The 19,059-nt window shown below is 48.6% G+C and overlaps 4 protein-coding genes across 7 annotated transcripts; all 4 read right to left on the bottom strand.

The window, feature by feature from the left end:
• Window positions 1-144: 144 nt before the first annotated feature.
• On the bottom strand, window positions 145-8,053 carry LOC131206212 (lysophosphatidylserine lipase ABHD12). 3 transcript variants are annotated; one of them, XM_058198676.1, is made up of 7 exons: window positions 7,040-8,053; window positions 6,100-6,960; window positions 2,803-2,921; window positions 2,541-2,719; window positions 1,063-1,650; window positions 830-991; window positions 145-759 (listed from the first exon to the last, which is right to left on the bottom strand). In XM_058198676.1, exons 2-7 carry the CDS (start codon window positions 6,189-6,191, stop codon window positions 595-597), a joined length of 1,305 nt encoding a protein of 434 aa, XP_058054659.1. In that variant the 5' UTR covers window positions 6,192-6,960; window positions 7,040-8,053; the 3' UTR covers window positions 145-594. The 3 variants fall into 3 exon arrangements, with proteins under 3 accessions (XP_058054659.1, XP_058054657.1, XP_058054660.1); XM_058198674.1 differs by having other exon boundaries at window positions 6,100-8,053; XM_058198677.1 differs by lacking the exon at window positions 6,100-6,960.
• Window positions 8,054-8,909: 856 nt separating this feature from the next.
• On the bottom strand, window positions 8,910-9,776 carry LOC131214649 (cytochrome b-c1 complex subunit 7-like). Its single transcript, XM_058208989.1, has 3 exons — window positions 9,638-9,776; window positions 9,389-9,436; window positions 8,910-9,326 (listed from the first exon to the last, which is right to left on the bottom strand). Exons 1-3 carry the CDS (start codon window positions 9,672-9,674, stop codon window positions 9,079-9,081), a joined length of 333 nt encoding a protein of 110 aa, XP_058064972.1. The 5' UTR covers window positions 9,675-9,776; the 3' UTR covers window positions 8,910-9,078.
• A 288-nt stretch (window positions 9,777-10,064) lies between these two features.
• On the bottom strand, window positions 10,065-18,323 carry LOC131206565 (lipoyltransferase 1, mitochondrial). 2 transcript variants are annotated; one of them, XM_058199157.1, is made up of 5 exons: window positions 17,105-18,323; window positions 15,373-15,483; window positions 12,460-12,563; window positions 12,037-12,298; window positions 10,065-11,959 (listed from the first exon to the last, which is right to left on the bottom strand). In XM_058199157.1, the coding sequence occupies exons 1-5, from the start codon at window positions 17,696-17,698 to the stop codon at window positions 11,798-11,800; spliced, it is 1,233 nt and encodes a 410-aa protein (XP_058055140.1). In that variant the 5' UTR covers window positions 17,699-18,323; the 3' UTR covers window positions 10,065-11,797. The 2 variants fall into 2 exon arrangements, with proteins under 2 accessions (XP_058055140.1, XP_058055141.1); XM_058199158.1 differs by having other exon boundaries at window positions 10,066-11,959; window positions 15,373-15,480; window positions 17,105-18,322.
• A 23-nt stretch (window positions 18,324-18,346) lies between these two features.
• On the bottom strand, window positions 18,347-18,768 carry LOC131206566 (uncharacterized). The gene has a single exon (XM_058199159.1). The coding sequence runs from the start codon at window positions 18,545-18,547 to the stop codon at window positions 18,347-18,349; it is 201 nt and encodes a 66-aa protein (XP_058055142.1). The 5' UTR covers window positions 18,548-18,768.
• Window positions 18,769-19,059: the final 291 nt, after the last annotated feature.

Below are 19,059 nucleotides of genomic sequence, written 5' to 3'. Positions count from 1 at the left end.
TTTAGTTCATCATCGGTTATATCACCCCGAATACATGAAAATACGAGTAACAAGCTGGCAAGCCGTTCTTCCGTTTGTGTATTGTTGTATGGTATTTTCCACTTCTTTCAAATAAATCGCGGACTAAAACAAATCATTCTTCATAGGTCTACTATTTATTGAATGACATAGTCCTAGCAATAGTTCATCTAAAACATTGTTACACACTAATACCTGCACTGTGCCGGCCGCCACCACCGGACCGGCTGATCTACCGGCATACGGACGTCTCTGACGGATGCCTTGGGTGCACCGTGGGTATTTGGTCAACACAAACAAACACGCACACCAACAGGCGGACACACAATTCAGCAACACGCGATCGTGCGATCACGAAGATCGTGATCCAGCGATTCAGTAAGCACGATGCGCCTTCTCCGCACTCATCACAGTACTCTACGTTACTATCGATATTACTTACTGCACTGATTGGTTGTTTTCCTCGTACTGCACTCAGTGCTAAAGAAAGGGAATATCCTTCTTCTCCATCATCCGCACGGCAATAATAGAGAGTGCATATTGTCACATTTTACTTTCGTTCAATTCCTTTGGCATTTAGTACTGCTCGTCGCGATAGGCATGGAAAAAGCGCACCACAATCTCGGGCAGATTCGGTGCCCGACAGATGTGCTTGTGACCGTAGTGGCTGGACTTTTCGAAACGATGAAACTCGATCGGTCCCCAGGATTTGCCGCGCGTATCGAGCGCTTTCCGATAGAGCTGCGGGTGGAGTGTGAAAGAAGATTAGCAAAGGGAAAGGGGATTCTGAACCACGCGCACCACCACTAACCTTATAGCCTAAGGCGAATGGCACTACTAGATCGTCCTCGGCGTGCAGGATCAACACCGGCTGCCGGAACTCCGCGATGTGCTGGTCGGACTCGAAGCGCAGCATATTGTTGTACATCGGGACCGAGACGGTGTAATCAAACCACGGCAGGTGACGATACAACTACAAAAGCGAAGCAAAAGTGAACGGTAAAATTTTCGTTGGCTCTTTGGTGATGGTGCTGAGAGCCTAACCTTCGAGAACGGATGGGCACAGATCTCCTCCCGGATGTTGTTGAACGGGCTCTCCAGAACCACCGCCCGCGGTCCTGGGAGGCTCATCTCGGTTAGCAGTGACAGCAGGTGGGTCGAAACACCCGTGCCCAGCGAGTGGCCCCACAGATAGACCGGATTCTTCGTGATGCTCGTGATGTACTGATAGACGGCCAGCGCATCGTACACGACGCCCCGTTCCGTCGGTGACAGGTTGGCCGAATCTGCGTAGCCCCGATAGTCCATCGCCACGACGTGATAGTTGTAGGCACGCAACATTTTGTACAGCTCGACACGGTGCGTGGCCCCACGGGAAGCCGTGTTACCGTGAAGGTACAGCACCACATCGTTCGTCGTCGCCCGTAGGCTCTCCTCGAACAGGGCCTTCTGGTGGCGCTCGTCGTGCGGATCGAACCCTTCCGAGCGTAGGACGCGCTCGATCGGACGATACCGATCGTCGTCAGTTGTGGCCGGTGTCGCCAAAGGGATGCTTCCACCCTGTTGGATGCTGTTGCTGCTGCTGCTGTTGTCATCTTGCGCAATTACCACCGTTCCATTGACGATGGTGTCCTGTGGTTAGGAGTAGAAGTAAAATGCATTAGGTACGTGACAAACAGAGTTAGGTCTCAGTAGCATAAGATTGATTAGCATTAAGATTAAGGTGATCTCATATGGATGATCGCGGATGTTGGGCTGTTAAACGCGCTCCATATGACAGACAAGCGGCCAAACAATTAAAACAAGCTGATTCTAACGCTGATGGGTGAGCTCTGCATCGCTTTTCCCCTTGACCACTTGCGCATAAATATCTCATGTTCTTAAGGTGCACCCCTGAGAAAAGGAAAAGCGGTGGGAACGTGCCGCCTTACGTGACAAGCTGCCTTTAAAATATTTACCACAAATCTCCATCATTATCCCCGGCCCATTATCGTAAACTAACACGCAAGGGTCTGCCAAGGGCCCTATAAAACATGCACGACGGGAAGAATTCAAAGTGGATCTCAAAAGGTGCACACGACCGCCGTGCATCGTGAATCACAGCTTGGGGTCAATCGATGGAAAACAAAAAAACCTGTAGCCGTCGCATTGCATAATGGATTGGGGAGATAATTCAACGAAGAGCAACGCGGCCCCGACGGGTGATGTATTATAAAAATAGCGTGACGTGGTCGTATGACCGCCACCGATCGACCACCACCATCGGCTTGCGGAAGGCTGCGCCGAATGCCGGACCGCGTGTACGTCACTCACCGCAGAGCGCATCGTCGTCTTAGAGGAAAAATCGCGCGCGAGCCAGACCACCGTCCATGGCTAAAAATAGCTAATCCGCGCCTGTGTGAAAGGCCACAGAGACGATATAGGATCAAACAGCACACACACTGTTCTTGCCGCCTCTCGAAAGAGATTCACTGCACCATTTCAAGTAGCAAGATCAGCTCGAGCAGCACCGAACGCCATACCTCGTCAACGTGAAGCTCCTTGGCGTAGCGACGAACCAGATCGTTCGGCAGCACGTGCCAGACCGCGATATCGACATCGATATCTTCCTCCTGGTCACGGTAGTTGATGTAAAAGTTCCTGGTCGCGTACAATCCACTCTTTTCGGGCCGCTTCAGATCCAGGTTCGGTGGGTACGTTACTGAAACGGTAAGCGAAGAATTAATAAACGATGCCACAGGCGCGGGTCTCGGCCCCGGCACGAGAGATCGGTGTTTCACTCACTGAAAGTAAGGAACAGTATGCTTTTTTGCATCGCGTACGAAAACTTGAAGATGATCGGCATCACGACGAACACGACCACGAATACTAGCAGCGCGATCTTGCATGTGAGCAGCCCGATCCTGGAACGGTTCCGAGAGAGATGAATAAATTAGTATGAACTAAGAAAATGCCCTGCCGACGAGACACTGAGGTGTCCGCGCATGGTAATCCAATATTCTTTCCGATGCACTCTCCAACGGGGACTTTCACATAGGAAGACACTGTAGGGAACACGGAGGAATCAAAATGCTTTACTTATAGTAGCATGACATTGCCGGCCGGTGAGCAGCCAACCGTAGGTGGAACGAACTACGGAACGCACGAGCCGTCGCGTGCGATTCGATAATGCACCGTAAGCAGAAGACGATGATGATCCTCCGTTGCGGGTTGCGCCTTGCCGAGTGGTGCCGTACGCGCGTTACACTATCCGCGTGGTGACCGCGCGCGCACTTGACCCTGAGTTACGCCAAATGCAACGTGCGGCAAGAAATAAACATACAAAATGATGGCAAACGGGGCACACGTTGTTCGTTGAAGCACTCTTCCGACCTACTTAAAGGCGGGATCTCGAGGCGTGGAACTGGTTGATGAAACTCGATTAACAACGTTGCACACGATGTCCAGGCTACAACGTGAGTGGTTTCGGAAGCCGGGCGATGAGGTTGATGAGTGAACAATTCGAAGCAAAAGTGGGCCGTTGCGACCCGAAAAACTTACTATGGGGAATATGTACGTGCATGCAGAATTATGCTGAGCTGCGCCATTTCTTTGCTGGGTTCACAGTTTGGAATCCGAAATGGGCGCAGCAAAGCGTGAACTTGGCCCACCAACAGACGAGTCGGTGAGAGAGCTCCTATTACACTATTTACACTCCGCCATATCCTGAGCTGCCAACCGTGGCGCAGTTATTGTGCGTGAAGCGAACAAAGTCGCAGTTTTAAACTGACCATTATCCACATGATGATGATGATGATGACATACAGATGATAGTGGCGGCCGAGAGAAAGTCGGTCAAAAAATTCGGCAAATTACAGCCAGTGTTAGGGAGGGAAAAGCGCCAGCCATTAATCCACTGCCAAACAGACACCATGCGCACGGAACGGCAAATATGGCAGAAAACAACGTTAATTTATAACACGTGTGGTGGGTTAGTTTTGAGATTAGATTTCAGTGCAGTTCGTATTCAGCCCACAGAGCTTCGTAACTTGCTTGGCGCAACGCAAAACTTCAAACGAAGCGTCCAGACCAGGAATTCCCCCATCTAATCTAATGAACAAATCTAATGCACGGTTCGTGTGCATTGTACTGTTTACACAGCCATACAAATAAAGGCTGTGTGTATCTTGATGATGGCCGAATGTATGTAAACTACCCGCTAAGTGTTCCGGTGGCTGTAACATAAATTTTCACAGCACCGTCCCTAGTTGATCTCAACCGTTTAAGGTTCGTAAAGTTACAATTCGATCCCTTCACGCCGCACAGTATTTTAAAATAAATCAACAACCGCTGGTGCTTAAGTCAATCGGAAACACGTGCACCGCCACACCGATAGGGATTTCGCGTGGTGGTTTATATTTGTTTACTAAAGTTGCAATGAAATGGCAATATAAGATTAGTGAAATAGCTATGTAAAGGATGAGTGTCGTGTGATACTCTAGATTTGCTGAGAGCCGCGTGATGTCAGTAAGTGTATATAAAAACACGAGACCATAGCGGGTGCGTTCTCTTCTCCACGAGTCGCTCTGATACCGAGCTCATAAAATGAGTTAACCAATATTACATGACGATCCAGCATTTTCGACAATAGCAAGATAGCAATTTCGTGCGAGATAGCGATTTCGACAAACGCGTGATCCGCGGTAAGCGTGCCTCAACAAGGATCATCAAGCACCACTCGTCATCGCATCGACCACGTGCCCGAGAAACACATACGCCTGATTGCCAACGGAGGATCTCTGCGGAGCTTTTGCAGAAGGATCGCGCTAAGCAGTTATCGAGCTAACTATTCTCAGACATGCACCAATTCATCATGTCGATCTTGGCGTTTCTACGGTTGGTAAATAGTAAATCAAACGAGGCGAACAGTGCTCTTTAGCACCCTATAGCGTACTGTAGCAGGGCAGAGACCTTAACGTTTAACAGCAACAATCAGTTAGATTGTGATGTTTAGATCCATTGGTTTGTTGATTTTGCCCAGATTTCCCTCTAGTATAAGGTAAATTGTTTCTTAGTTCTTTCTTAGTTCTTAGATCACCGTCGTTTGACCATACGCCGTGCCGTTATATTGTTATATTTTTTAAAATTGCAGTTTCTCCATCAACTACGATCGGATTTTTTGAGTGGTCCTGAGCGGACAAACAGGACAAATAGGATTGAATTTTTATAATAGTTAAAAATTACGTTCACTGAAATAAAGCTTAGATCACGGGACTTTCTTTTCGCACTGTATGGACATGCTTGGTTAGAAGCCTTCATGAATCTCATCTGCGCACTGGTTTTGTTTACAAAATCATCCTGCTAACGACGGCTTGCGATAAGCTGGGAAGGTTCGCCGGCATTCGCAGTTACGTAAGTTGCGTCAAGATCAGTCGATGACGAAAGGAAGTGTACTTTGCACATTCACATCACGAAACAACATTTCATCGTCACGGTTATTAAAAACAAACCGTTATTCTAATTCCAAACAAGGTAGCAAGTTAGTGGGTAATTTATATCGTTTTTCGGCGGTCGATTGATAGATGTTCTATGCTTCGAAATAGATTAGTTTTGTGAAGCTTGTCAGGGTAAGAGTGCACAGATCTCGAACATTCCATTTAACGCACTGCAAACAGCGATGCACTCAGCTTGTTGACGATCGAGAGACGATCGTAGAGCAAAACAGGAACTTCAACAAAGAACGGGAAGCGTCAAGGCAAGGCAAGCTTTGTGAAGCCGTCGGCAGAGAGTGTGAATTGGCATCACGACGTTAGAAATAGAGGCAATAGAGCAAAACAAATCTCATCTCCCGTACACGTCCTTGACACTGCAGTTAATTTAATTCAATTTACACTCCTCGCGTACCGCGAGCCAAGTAGAACGATCTGGGACTGGCGATCGCCTCGAACTCCAGAAAGGTCGCTCTTTGAGAGCGAGCAAGGACAAAGGGAAAAACACTTAAAAACACACAAATACACACACTGAAGGGATAGGAAAAAGGCGTGCATGGAGAGCGCAGTGGCGGGGAAATTTCACATCCAGTTTCATCATGGCTGTACTTACAGATCGGTCAACCAGAGCACCACGGCCATCCCGGGCAGGACCGTGGTCTTGAAGAGATCGGTAATGAGCCGGTCGAGATCGAATCGTACCATGTTTGCTTTGGTTTTTGTGTCTTTGGAGATTTGGAGCTTGCAACACACCCGACAGGCGATGAGAAAGAGAGACAGGGAGAGAGCGAGCGCAAGAGCAGTAGAGAGTCTACAGTAGGCTACGAGGATCCCTTTGTCTTGGCAAGGATCGCAGCCCCCCGAACGACTTGCCCTTGCGAAAGGGAAATTAAGGATTCACACGGTACGGTGGGCGATATGGGAACAAAACCACTCGCACACACAACTACACACGCAAAACACACAAGCGCACAACCCTTTAACGGAACCAAAAAGTGCGTAGCGTAAGCAATTTAGCGGCCGACACGCAGCACGCAGCGCTTCTCGGTTGTGAGGAGAGATAAGCGCCACGGGAGCAGCACGCTGGCTTCGCCGTCCGAAGGAAGCTACGATGGACACGTTTTCGCCAGGCTTACTAGCAGCAAAATAAGCTCTTCAATACACGCGGCCACACGCGCCACTCCTGCAGAGGTCCTCGTCTCGGATGGGTTTCCTTCTTTCGTGTCCAACACAAAGCACTGATTCACGGTACCGCCAGATCGCCAGCAACGTCCGCTATTCTCGGAGTGCACTCGCCGCGGGCCAACAATAAAATCCGTATGATTCACCAGCGCGAACCGCGAGCATCTGTCACTCCGGGCGAAAACTTGTTGCAACCGCGGACCGCGCTGAACACGCACACAAACGCGCACTCGCGAGCCCAGCTATCGCGGGTAATGCGTTGTCATGGAGATGTCGATAGCTGGCGGTGAAACTAAAAAGGCGACTCCGATTGTTCCCGGAAGCAGTGACAAACCAATCGCAAATTCTTTCTTATCTCTTGTCGTAATCACCTTTTGAGAACGCGCCGCCGGTAGGACCAGTACATGCCTGCGCGAGGTAGGGCTGCTGGGACCGAACTGATGACACCGCGAACCGCGATGATAATGTTGGAACCGGCACCACTAACCACCACCACACCACCCAACAACAACGGCGAGGGCAATTAAAAAGCAGGTATCCCCCACGCACTCGTGCGAATCAAAACAAGCTCGCGCCGGCGCCAATGATTGCGTTCCACGTCGATCGTGCTGCGCCAGTGATTGATTGGTGCTTGGCGGAGTCTGCAAGCCCCAAGTGTTGCGGATGAAAACGTTCTCGTTGCGTTCAAAAACCAAACTCAACTGGCAGCTCTCGGCCAGGACAGAGGACACGCCGTCCGTGTAGCGGCGGCGCAGCGGCAAACTGCGGCGTATATAATAAGGAACAAAAATACCGAACACGATGTTTTACGACTAAAAAAATCCGAAAAAAGAGAGTTAAAAACGTTGCCTTCGCCTGCGTTTCGGCGTGTTGGCCGAACACATTGCAAGGCAAATAAAAGCGCCAAAAGTAAAAATTTTCGGTCCACCGACCGACCGACGAATCGCGTTGCGTGAAAGCTGCTGCTGCCAAAGATCAACCGACCGAAAACGCAATACACAAAATACCAGCGAATGCACGCCGGCGACCGTCCGTATCTCGGGTGGGGACTGAACAAGCAAAGAGCGGCGGAAATGATCAAATACCAAACGAACCCGTAGTGTATACTCGTATTTCGGGGCTTCGATGTTTATACGGATCGCGTTTGCGCTTTTGCGCCGTCCTCTGGCCGAGCGAAAGGTTCAAAGATCGGCCCCCTCATATGGGTCAGGATTGACGTCGGCGGAAAAGTGGCCTTTCGCGTAGCTTGTACGTTGGCCAACTTCGACGGTACTGTCTCCGTGAAAATGTGGGACAGTTTTCAACCAACTTTGGCACTTGTTGTGGCGACGAATGTTTCCGGAAATAATCAGGAAAAGGGAAGCCGGGGTTGCTGTGGTGTTGGGGTGTGATGGTCACCGGGCGCGGCGAAGCTGGCGGTGATGTAACAAAGACTCGCCGTCGTCGCAAGCTGCAATTAAAATAGGAAACTCAGCCAGCTGACATCGGCTCCGGAATGATACACATGGCATGGCAAACATAATTACCCTTTTCGCTTTCGGGGCGGCGGCACTGGTTTCGGGCCGGTGTTCGGTGCAAATAAAAAGAAGCGACAGGCGACTGCATAACACACTCGCGACCGTCGTCACATCCTTGGCACTCGTTTGCGCAGGTGTTCGGCGTGGTCCTCCGCTCTCTCTGTCACACTGAAACGGGGCAGAGGTAATTACACGCAATTACGGTTGTAATTACATTGAATATACAATGAATAAGATTGCCACTGGCTTATCAGTTGTACAAAATTAGTACCGCTGTTCTGGTGTTTAGTGCCAGTTACACAAATATGTTTAGTAATGTTTCTATCACACCTGATTGATTTATGACGGTCACAAGAACCATTCGACGAACATGATGATTTACGGTTTCCGACGTGATGCCGGTTGAAGGAACGAATGGAACAGCGCGACAAATGTTTGAACCTATTTACACAGCTACTAACACTCGATGATGCCTTCCGCGGGATTCCCGGTTTCACCTCTTTAACGTAATTAACTGGCGAAGTTTTATTCGTGCCAAGCGCCGTGCCGACGAAAACTGAACAGCGGTGCGCGCTAAACATAAACAAACATCGGAACCAACTTGGCTGTCAAAATCAGCTGACAGTAGAAAAGCTCCGCTCGCTGCGATTCGCTCTACAAAAAGCTCTTGGATAGTGCGAATTTCACTAAATTGGAAGAATTTAAGGACTTTAAATCAAGGCAATCCAGTTTCAGCCGTACTTGATTTATTCCTAATATTTCACATAACCACCACACGACGCTACGCTACCGTCCTGGCTTCACAGATTCTTCCCGTCGAGCTGGTACGCTGACACGGAAGCGTTTCACTGCCTCGCCGGATAGGTTTGTCGCTGGTTCGCCATCACGCAAATTTACTTTTCCGACTCCCATTTGACCTTCTCATCGCGCTCCCGAACCACTTCCTCTAGGTAGGGTTCCAGGTACTTGGTGTCCTCTTCGTACTTGGTCCACTGCTCCTTCGGAAGGATGGTTTTTGTCATCGACAGGTGGAGTGCGCGCGTGATACGGTAGTTACGCTCATCCTTCACCTTCTCCGGCAGACGGCGGATTGCTTCCTTCACATCATCGTTCTCATAGAGACAATCGTCTCGGTGCAGACCTACGAATAACGGTGTTACAACCAATAATGTTTCCATCGACCACTCGCAAGGGCGACCTTACCGTACTGGTTGAATCCAGCCATGTTGTAGGCCCATTTTCCGAGGGCAGCTGGGTGGTAAAAGAGAAAAATGGGCACAGATTAGAATGTAAACAAAGGTTGTTTGCTCCCTTCCGGCCGCTGGATGGGCACAATTTTCACAACATTATGTAATTTGCTCAAGCCGTGTCATCGCCACACTGAGCGCATCGGCTACGAGGAAACGAAATAAACTACTTTAGTTGCGCAAACTGTGCTCTGGTTACACTCACAGAAAGCTGCCGGTCCTTTGCGGGCGACGTACGACATTTTCAACGCCGAAAATGTTTTGTAAAACCTTGTTCTTGCGACTTGTTCTTACGAAGTCCAGCAAAACGCGAGCCAAAGTGATCTCGAAGGACAACTGTCATCCGCAAAGAACGCAAAAGTCAAACTCTGAAGCCGTCACAGCCGCGTTTATGCTGTACGGGTGACTTCTATGATCCAACCATTTTTCGTATTCTTTCAGACGTTTGCTTTAAACTTTTGAACCTATATAAGATTATAGCCGCTGCATTAAACGTTCTTTAAATATGAAAAAATGTGTTGAAAATTTGCTCTTGTTTCTTGAATGGTTTGAACACTATATTTGCAAATATTAAAATATCTCATAACAAATCTTTAAACTTTGAAAGAGTTGCATTTTTTTTTGTAGTTCATAAACGGAAAAAGAAAACTGTTCCATCGTTCGATCTTAAGCAATTATTTGTTTCATTTGCAGTTTATTAGCTATGCTTCATTAATTAACTGTTTACGAACTAACAAAGTTAACCATTTGGCTGGTATTTTTCGGATAACACAAAAGCATCGTAGCTGATTCGATTCATAGCGCGTTTTAGTTTTGTTATTGTCTTAATTTCTTGTTCAATTACTAGTTATCTTAGCCGGTAACTAACGATAAGCAAAATATACGAACTGGTCAATATTTTCATTAACAGCCTAAGTTGAGCCTTTTGCTCTATGCTGCGCCGTCTTCGCCAGTCGGTGGCGGCTAAGTAAAACGAAACAATAGTAAAACCAATCAGCAAAAGAAAAGTGAATAAATTGAAGTTCCAAACTAAAGCCTAGCGTCAGAAGGTTCTACACGGGAGTCCTTTTGGCGGGTCTGGACCACCGGTCGAACCAGGACTCGCGACCGGGCAGCATGCGTAACGAAATGATATGATCGTATTCTTCGATGTATCCTTCTCGTTCGGTGTCGGTGCTGCGCGTTCCTTTTGAAGGCGATGAAACGAGGCCCGAAACACGCAGCAACCGGTCACCGACCGATACAGAATAAAAACTAAGTAACTAAACACTTACACGGGTGCAGTGATCGTCAAGGTAAGAAAGTGTGACTAAAAACTAGATGAGCCTACCGTTGCCTTCAGCCTACGATAAAGCTTGGCCGTCCGTCGTAAAAACAGTGCCTATTGAATACATTTTGATTAATTTGTTGTCGTGTTGTGCGCACTGGCAACCCCATTATCACTTTATGACACCTAACGATCATGATCTACTGTTGCAATCATAATGCACTCGATCTCTATCCTTCTCTCTCTCTCTCTCACATACACGAACAAAAGACCGGCATCGAAAAGTCCAAGGTTTTATGAGTCAGTTACATTTTGGTTTTCAAAACCCACATCGATTGGCGGTTGTGACCGTACTTTGTGTGCTAATTTTGTTTTTTCCCTCATTTCCGCTGACTATTCATAAGTGTCTAAGCGTGCTTTTTTTAAGAAGGCACTGGGCGTTTGTGAGTAAGTGGTCACCTTCGACGGTCGATGAAATTTCCTTTTTTGTGTGGGTCGCATCACTAAACTACTTTCTTGCGCCAACCGGCAAACAAACAGCTGATTAGCGGTGCGATGTTGTTGTGGACGTGCAGTGCAAGGTCGACCCCGCGACCGGGCCCCTATTCGTATGTATTTGCCGCAACTGTAGAGGTTTGGGAGCTTGCAGCTGGATGGGTGAGGTGGTAGCCATTGTTTTGTTGTTTACTGTCGCTTTCGCTTGAGTCAAGAAGGTATCAATAAATGAATTTAATTTCAATCCATTGCACTGGTTCAAAAGTTCTCTGCCCCATGGTAGTGGTAGTGATTATAAGGCATTCGATGGCCGGGGTTTAGTTTACGGGGGGGTGCGCCATTGTCGGATAGTCCAATTGGTCAGCGGAATTGTTGCTACAGGGACAAGCCCTCCACGACCTCGCGGGCCCCGGTCAGACAAACGCTGGATGGGAAGTAGGGTCATTCCACAAACACATTCAGAAACAATTCTTCGTCGAAACAGAAGGCCCAGCTGAAGTGGCCGTTCGGTGGTGATCGCTATCGGTTGTTGTTGCTATGATCGTCGCCTTCCGGTGTGTGGCATGATGAAGCGGCCGAAACCGTTGCCGGAAGAACCAAACTTCATAAGCCCATAGCGTGGCGCATGCTCTCAGTGTTGGCACCCTTTAGGGCATCCACGATGCCATTGAAACAATCCTCGTCGTACGGTTGGCCAACCATATCCGAGACAACCGGAATTGGTTCGTGGTTCGGAAGAACGAGACTAATTTCCTTAATCAGTGCCTATTTGAGACGAGGAGAGAAAAACCAAATATTCGATCAATCAATACTCGATCAATAAAGGGCGCGAATGAACGTACCTTTTCCACGTCTACCTTCACCTTCATCTCGGGGTGCTGTTCACTAGTGTTCGCTGCTGATTTCATTTCGATCGTCTTCTGCACGGAAAAGGCGGGCGTCTTGCCAAACCGCCAGTCCCACGAGGCAAAGTTTTCGCGCAGCTCGCTAATGCCCGGGAACCACTTGTCGGTTGGATTGATCAACTGGAAGCCCCGCTGTTTCATCAGCAGCTCCCGGCCACCATCAGTCAGCTGGGTGGCTGGCGTTCGCAGGAATTCATATCTGAGTGGAAGAGACGAGAGAGGTTGCGAGTTTAGAAACTAGCAGATTTGCATGGCAGTTCAGCAGTTTGACTCCATTTTCAAAAATGTATACCAAATTTGAAAATATATTGAACCGAGAATTTGGCTACGCGAATAACAAATCATGCACCAACAACTTACCCGACGGCCGATAGGAGCTGCTGTATGTTAACGCTACGGTTCACGTCAACCAGATTCTTGATTGGCGAAGGGATGGAAGCGGTGGCCTTGCTCGTTATTTCGACCTGTACCGACAAAACAGAAACATAAAAAATATAATTCACAACGCCGTGGAGGGCAAGAACGTCACCACTGGCAATAGAAACCGAACACCATCAGCATCATTTCACGTTAGGCCGCCCCATGGCTTCGGCCAAACTCTGCTCTTGATAACCTTCCTTCTCCCTATCCGGTGGAGGTTGATTAACGTTCCCTTATCAACAATACGGCACCAGCACTCCAAGCACCATCAGGGTGAGGGGGGTCTCCCACAACCGGACCACCAACCGAGTGTGTGTCCTTCGCGGTTTTTAGTTTGTCGACCGTGAGCAAACAAAAAAATAATCGACCTCGTGGAACAAAGTACAAACGGCCATTCGTTTTGGCGGCGTCATAGAAAAAGTGGTGGTGCCCTTTGATTGTCGCACCCTTCTTCCATCTAAGAGGGCCTGGGCCGGAGGAGAAGTCTCCCCCGGTCGGAAGTTAAATTTGTTAACCGGTTTCAATCTTCGGTTGCCGCACTCCATGTAATTGAGCTAAATTGACAGAATGCGCGCAGCTGTAGGTTGGAGTAGAGGGCACGAGACACGGCACCAGACATACATTGTAGCCTGTGATGATGCGACCGTTTGTTTCTGATTTTTCTTTGTTGTTGGTTCCAGCGCACGGAATCAGCTGTGTCAGAAGAACGCGAGTCGATGCATGAGGCACACTGTTCCACGAACAAAGCAGCCCGTCCCATCCTTGAACATTGCTTGTACCGTTTCATTTAGCTTCTTTAATTTGTTGTTCCATTTTTTTCCAATTTGATTCATTTTGTGCTTTACCTCATTTCGCGAAAACGACACTTTGACTGCTTATTACTGCTTTATTTAAACAAAATTTGGCACAATTGAAACTTCACCGTACAATATTTTCAGTGAAAGATAGAAACAAAAATAAACCAGATATAAACACAAGATACTACGGCGACGAACGCACATAATCATACAGAAACAGCTGTGGGGTCTTATCAACTCATATGTTATTGTACTTGTTCCCCGCAGATAATCGACAAAGCGTCAATTCAATGAAATAGAACAATAAATCACTCCTTAATTTTTGGGCCAATCTCGTCTCACTGGTAGTAATTAAACACCCTTCTCTGGGGTGTTCGCACTTTGATAACGAATAGGCCATTGCCAAGACAGCCCGATAAGAGGCGGAATATGGGTGCATCACTTAATTTTTTGGGAATTTTCCACAATCGACCTTCACGAGGCCGAAGAGTGGCCTTTGGGGGGCTATTCATCCAGCCACAAAGATTGCACTTTTCTGTGTTCGGCAATCTCACCCGCTTACATTGATAATGCCCGGTACTAGATGTTTCATGTTACCAGTCGAGTGAAGAGGGATACTTCTTGAATTGGCTACGTTTTGGAAGCAATTTTTTTGGAAATGGAAGCAGCATTTGGGTCCTGCAAAAATATACTAAACAAAAACTGTTTTCAAAACAGACGATAAGTGAACACGCTGAACACGCCGGTTTATCAGTAGCGCGCGCCGGCGACAAACAATGTTACTACCATCATCTCACGCACGCCAAAAACCACGAAGAAGTAACAGAAGAAGCCTTATCATCTCGCGGAGCTCAGAAAATCTGGTTCGAACCGGATGCGACTCCATCCCCGCGAACCAGTTCAAAGACATTTGGCCTTAATTCGCCAACACACTCCTCTCGAGGGCCGGAAGGGGGGATGGTTGGTGGTAGCCAAACAATACGGTTCACTTTCTTGTTTACAGCCGCATTGTGTTAGTCATCTTCTTATCGAAAACGCGTTTATCAATGTTTTGCCCACACACGGGGTAGGTGGCCCGAAAAAGACTCCGGGCGTCCAAAGTGCAGTGAGTGTGGTCAAGGATTAAAGGCGAATCGGCTCGATCGAGGTTCAGAAGAGAAGCACGGAAGATACGGCAAAGCGCAGCTGCAATCATTGTCTGGCCAGCTGATGCAACCGCCATGGTTAATTCGTCAATTTGTGCCGGTTGTTGAACTGCAAAGCGATCGGAACGAGTCCAACTGCAGTGCGCTTCAATAGCAAGGGGGAAAGGAAAAAGTGTAAATGTACAATAAGACCAATCGAAATTAATCACAAACAACTTAAAACTTAAAACAAAATAATGAGCTTTGTAATAACTTAAACTTATCAGACTTGATAGAAGGGAAGATAAAACTAGCAATCAGATAACACAACAACAAACAATGATCATGATACAATGTCATAAACGAAGCTTATGTCACAGGAAAGCATATTTGTTTCGAGCTCAAAACACCCTTGCTATCATTCCGGAATCTCGCTGTTTCTGATTGCCCCCATGGCGTGGTCTGCAAACACACTCCAGAGCGATAACACAACGGTCAAATAAAACTACCCCGTTTCGTAAAACATTTCTTTGACCCCGAAGCGCCCGCGCACGCTCGCTATCAATCCGCCGGCCTGATGATGATGGAGCTAGTTTACCGGTTGATAAGAATTTGGAGCCAAATATTTGGTTCATCACCACGAGGCTTTCGCTTTCAACGCTGGCGGACGCGCGAAGTGGTGGTAGAGTGCTGTCTGTCCGGTACCAACCATCACCCAACTGGACCGGTTTATCTTGTTTCCCTTTCCCAATGGCACGATTTAACCCGGCTCCCCTGGGTTCTCGGGGTGGCGTGGTTAGCAACAGCTCCCGGTGGAATGATGTTGTTTGGTTGATTTACCAAACACCCTGGAGGGCGTGCAGCTGGAGGTTTTGTCTTCTTTTGCCGTGGTGACACCTACATGCGCATTGCTTATTTCGCGCGATACTTACGTTATCTTTGGCAAGGGATGCTCCGAGGTGGAGCTTGTTGGAGTTCACCAGCAGGGTGCAGTGATGATAAGCATTCGGTTGGCCCAGTTTTGCCGCCGTACCCGATACCTGCTGAGTTAGAAAAGAGAGTGATTAGTCAAGGTAGTACAACTGTCGCCCGTATCAGATTTGAGCATAGACATGGACGCTCATTCTAACGATTACTTGAATCCAAGCCGGTCTGTTATTTTGTGCTGGCTGCACAGGCGTCAAAACAGATAGTGTTTTTCTCACCGACACCTATCAACAGGGACAAGGGACATCTGCCAACGGGGGCAAATTTTCTAATGTCTCTTTAATGACGCTCGATTTGATAGGCCAAAACAGCAACAAGCAGATAAGAAATATTCCACAAGCCCATAAAGAACTGTGGTGACATAGAAACACATGCGGAGTTCTGAACTGCAGTTTGCAGCTCAACCCCCAGTCCGGTCCATTGCCTAGCGTAGGCAGATTTCAGACTCATTCTGCCAACGGGATGGAATCTTTTTCGACGGGGCCAATGACTTCGGCCAGTTTGCAACAGTCATCTCCACGGTCTTCTTGCGTGTGCTCACAAAGAGAGCTTCTTGCCGGGCGACGGATAGCATCGCGATGCCCTCCTCCTCGGAGCATCGCCTGTTCGGTCGGTTGTTATTCTGCAAACAGCCTAGCAACAGAACTCCACGCAATAGAGATTTCACACACGCGGGTCTGCCTCTGTCTCGCTCTCTCATCACGCTGTTGCACACGCTCTTAAGATCTTAAGCAATGGCACGCGGTTCAAGGGTGAACACCGCGGTCGCCGTTGTCCTCTTCCTTGGCCAATCGCCGCGTACGCCGCGCCTATCGTTCTGACCGCGGAGCAGCATTTCTTCGCCGTCGTCTAGCGCTGGGCGGTTATAAAAAACCAGTACTTTGGTAGTTATCAGCGGGACCTCGTAGTGGTGTGTGTGCCGCGGGAACGGCCGATGCAGTTGAGAAGTATTAAACAGGGTTGCACTTTGCGTACGCACAACCTCGCGTAGTGTGCGCACGGCACGCTGCGTGTGTGTTGATGTGGCGCGATCTTCCTTCCGATCGCGAGTCCACAGCAATAAAAAAAAACCTGAACGATGACGGGTTTGTGGGTCACGCTGGAAACACGTAAAACCGTCGTTCGCTCTCGGATATCTTCCAACGTCTCATTCTCGCGCACTCGGCTCTGGCTTGCGTGTGTCGTTTCGTGGTTTCGTGTGTCTCTTTCTGTCAATGTTTGGATCGTGGGATCACTGCGCCAACGTCAGCGTATTAGCTCTGGAAACAAAGTATAGGAAGAAATGCTGCCCAGAAACATCTGAGCCGATGTTGCTGCGCTGCGGAAGGTCGTTAAGGATTCAACGTACCTTTAACGACCTACGCCGTGGTTGTGATCGTCAGCACGTAGACTTACGGTGGCGACCTTCTCTGTTGGAGGACAACCGATTCTTTTATTTTGAACTATACTTGCAACTCAAAGTAAGTGTAGTTTGACTTGATCACACTCTCTTCAGAGGTTCAATAGGATTAAACATCTTCTTTCTGGCATTGCGATGGTTTTCTTGAGCCGTGCTTTCGGGTCTTCCGATTTCTGGTCCGCAATATTTATCGAGCCCCCACCATGCAATTTTTAATAATCGTCTAGTTCCACCTATGGTCAATATTGAATGGGTTAATTAGTATGCTAGTGGATTACCTTCTTTCCAAGCAGCACTATGTCGTCGCGATCCGTCAGCTCCGCACTAATTCCGTACTCCCGGTACAGAGCGCGCGTAACCAGATTCAGGTTGTACTTTCGATCGTACCGGGCCCGTGGCATGAAGAAGGTGCAGTTCAGGTTTCCCGGGTCGTGGTACACGGCGCCTCCTCCGCTGTTGCGCCGCGCAAGCTCGATACCGTTCCGCGCCAGGGCGGCCACATTCGTTTCGCTGAAAGGATTCTGATGCCGTCCCACCACCACCGACGGCCGATTGATCCACAGCATCAGGATGTGGTGGTGCGTCAGATCGAAGTTCTTGTAGATCCAGTCCTCGAGCGCCAGGTTGGTGAACACGTCGTTCGACTGCGAGATGAAGACGGACTTCTTCACCTCGTCGTCCGGGATCTTCTTGATGTCGGCCGCCGACATCTGTTTGGCGGCGCCGCCCATCGTCAGGTGACCGCCGGTTGGGTGGTGATAGTTCCCACCATCGTTGGCTCCCGTCGAGGCGGCCCGTGACGCACACAGGACGTTCATCCGGGAAACGGACCGTGCGAAGACGGCACAGCGCTGCGAAACCATGGCAGCCATCTTACGGGGTCCAGGGATTGGGTTTTTTCCGTCGTTTCCGTCGGTGAGATCGTTCGCCGGGGCTCCTGAGCTACCTCGCTCTTTCCTTCGTTTTACGCTTGGCACACGGGATTTGCACTTTCCTTCTTCGCGCAGTAACCGGTTTGCGGGGTTCGCGATTTTTGGCACCGTCAGATGGTCGGTTGTTTTGGCCGGTTCCTTTGTTTTGGTTCTCAAATTCGTATCGATCGGTACGGGGCTCGTTTTCGCGCGATTTCGAACACCGAAAAAATGGTAACACTTGCTTCGCTATTTGGACGACTTTAATCTCAGTGGCAGTGTTCGGTAAGATGGATCTCGCAACCGTAACAGTCGCTCGGGTGTGTGTGGGCGATACAAACAACAGTATCTATTTTTATAAAACCACACAGCAGAGAACACAGGACACACGCGACACACGTTCGTGGTCTTCACTGACTAGAGAAGAGAGGGTTAAGTTTGTTGGTCACTGTTGTTTTGATTTATGGCAGACGTCAACTTGGTGGCGGCAATGGTATGTAGCGAATACACGGTATGGCTCCTAGTTTCTAATTGTTCTACTGTTCTACCTATTGCTTATCGATACGCACATACACTCACACAAATGCACACACTCTCGATACGCACGGCCTAACAAACGGCGATCAGCTGCTGCGGGATGGCAATGGTTTTGTGGAGGCGATGGTGCTCGATGGCGTTCGTATCTTCTGCGCTCATCGAGATGAGGTACTCGTGAAGGGCGATGGTCTGGTGCAGCCACTTCCAGGTTTGGTGCAGCGAGTTGATGCGGTACCGAATACCCACACAATCGCGACTGCAGTTAAAGGGCATTCCTTTCAGTTGGCCAGACGCGAGAAGAAAATTCGTTCCACCGCCACAGTGGATGGGAGCAGATAGCAGAGTTTTTCGCACACAACGCACGCACGCACGACTGTCACATGGAACGGGCTACTGCGCAATCAGCAAGCGATGATGGACGAGACATGTGCTGATGATGGAATGCGATGAACGGGTAGAGGGCTTTGAAAACCTGCACAACGAGATGGGTTGAAATTTTAAATGCAATAAGTCCGATTGAGGGAGTGCCGAGTCCATTTATACATTTTGTGTTGCTGTTGCTATTATCTCTTTCATCTCTTTCCTTCTTTTTGTATATGAGACAGGAGATTTGGTTACAGAGACTAGGAACGCAGAGGAAGGAACAGAGACTAGGAACGCAGAGAGAGAGAGAGAGAGAGAGAGAGAGAGAGAGAGAGAGAAAAGTTTCTCGCGAATCGAAGTAGAATGCTCCCTGGTCACACTTTGTAGCTGAGAAATGGAAGCCTTGTTAAATCAATTGGATT

This window comes from Anopheles bellator, chromosome 1, assembly GCF_943735745.2.
Source record: "Anopheles bellator chromosome 1, idAnoBellAS_SP24_06.2, whole genome shotgun sequence".
Taxonomy (NCBI): domain Eukaryota; kingdom Metazoa; phylum Arthropoda; class Insecta; order Diptera; family Culicidae; genus Anopheles; species Anopheles bellator.
The sequence above is the reverse complement of the archived record's forward strand: the minus strand, read 5'-3'. Positions and strand labels throughout refer to the sequence as shown.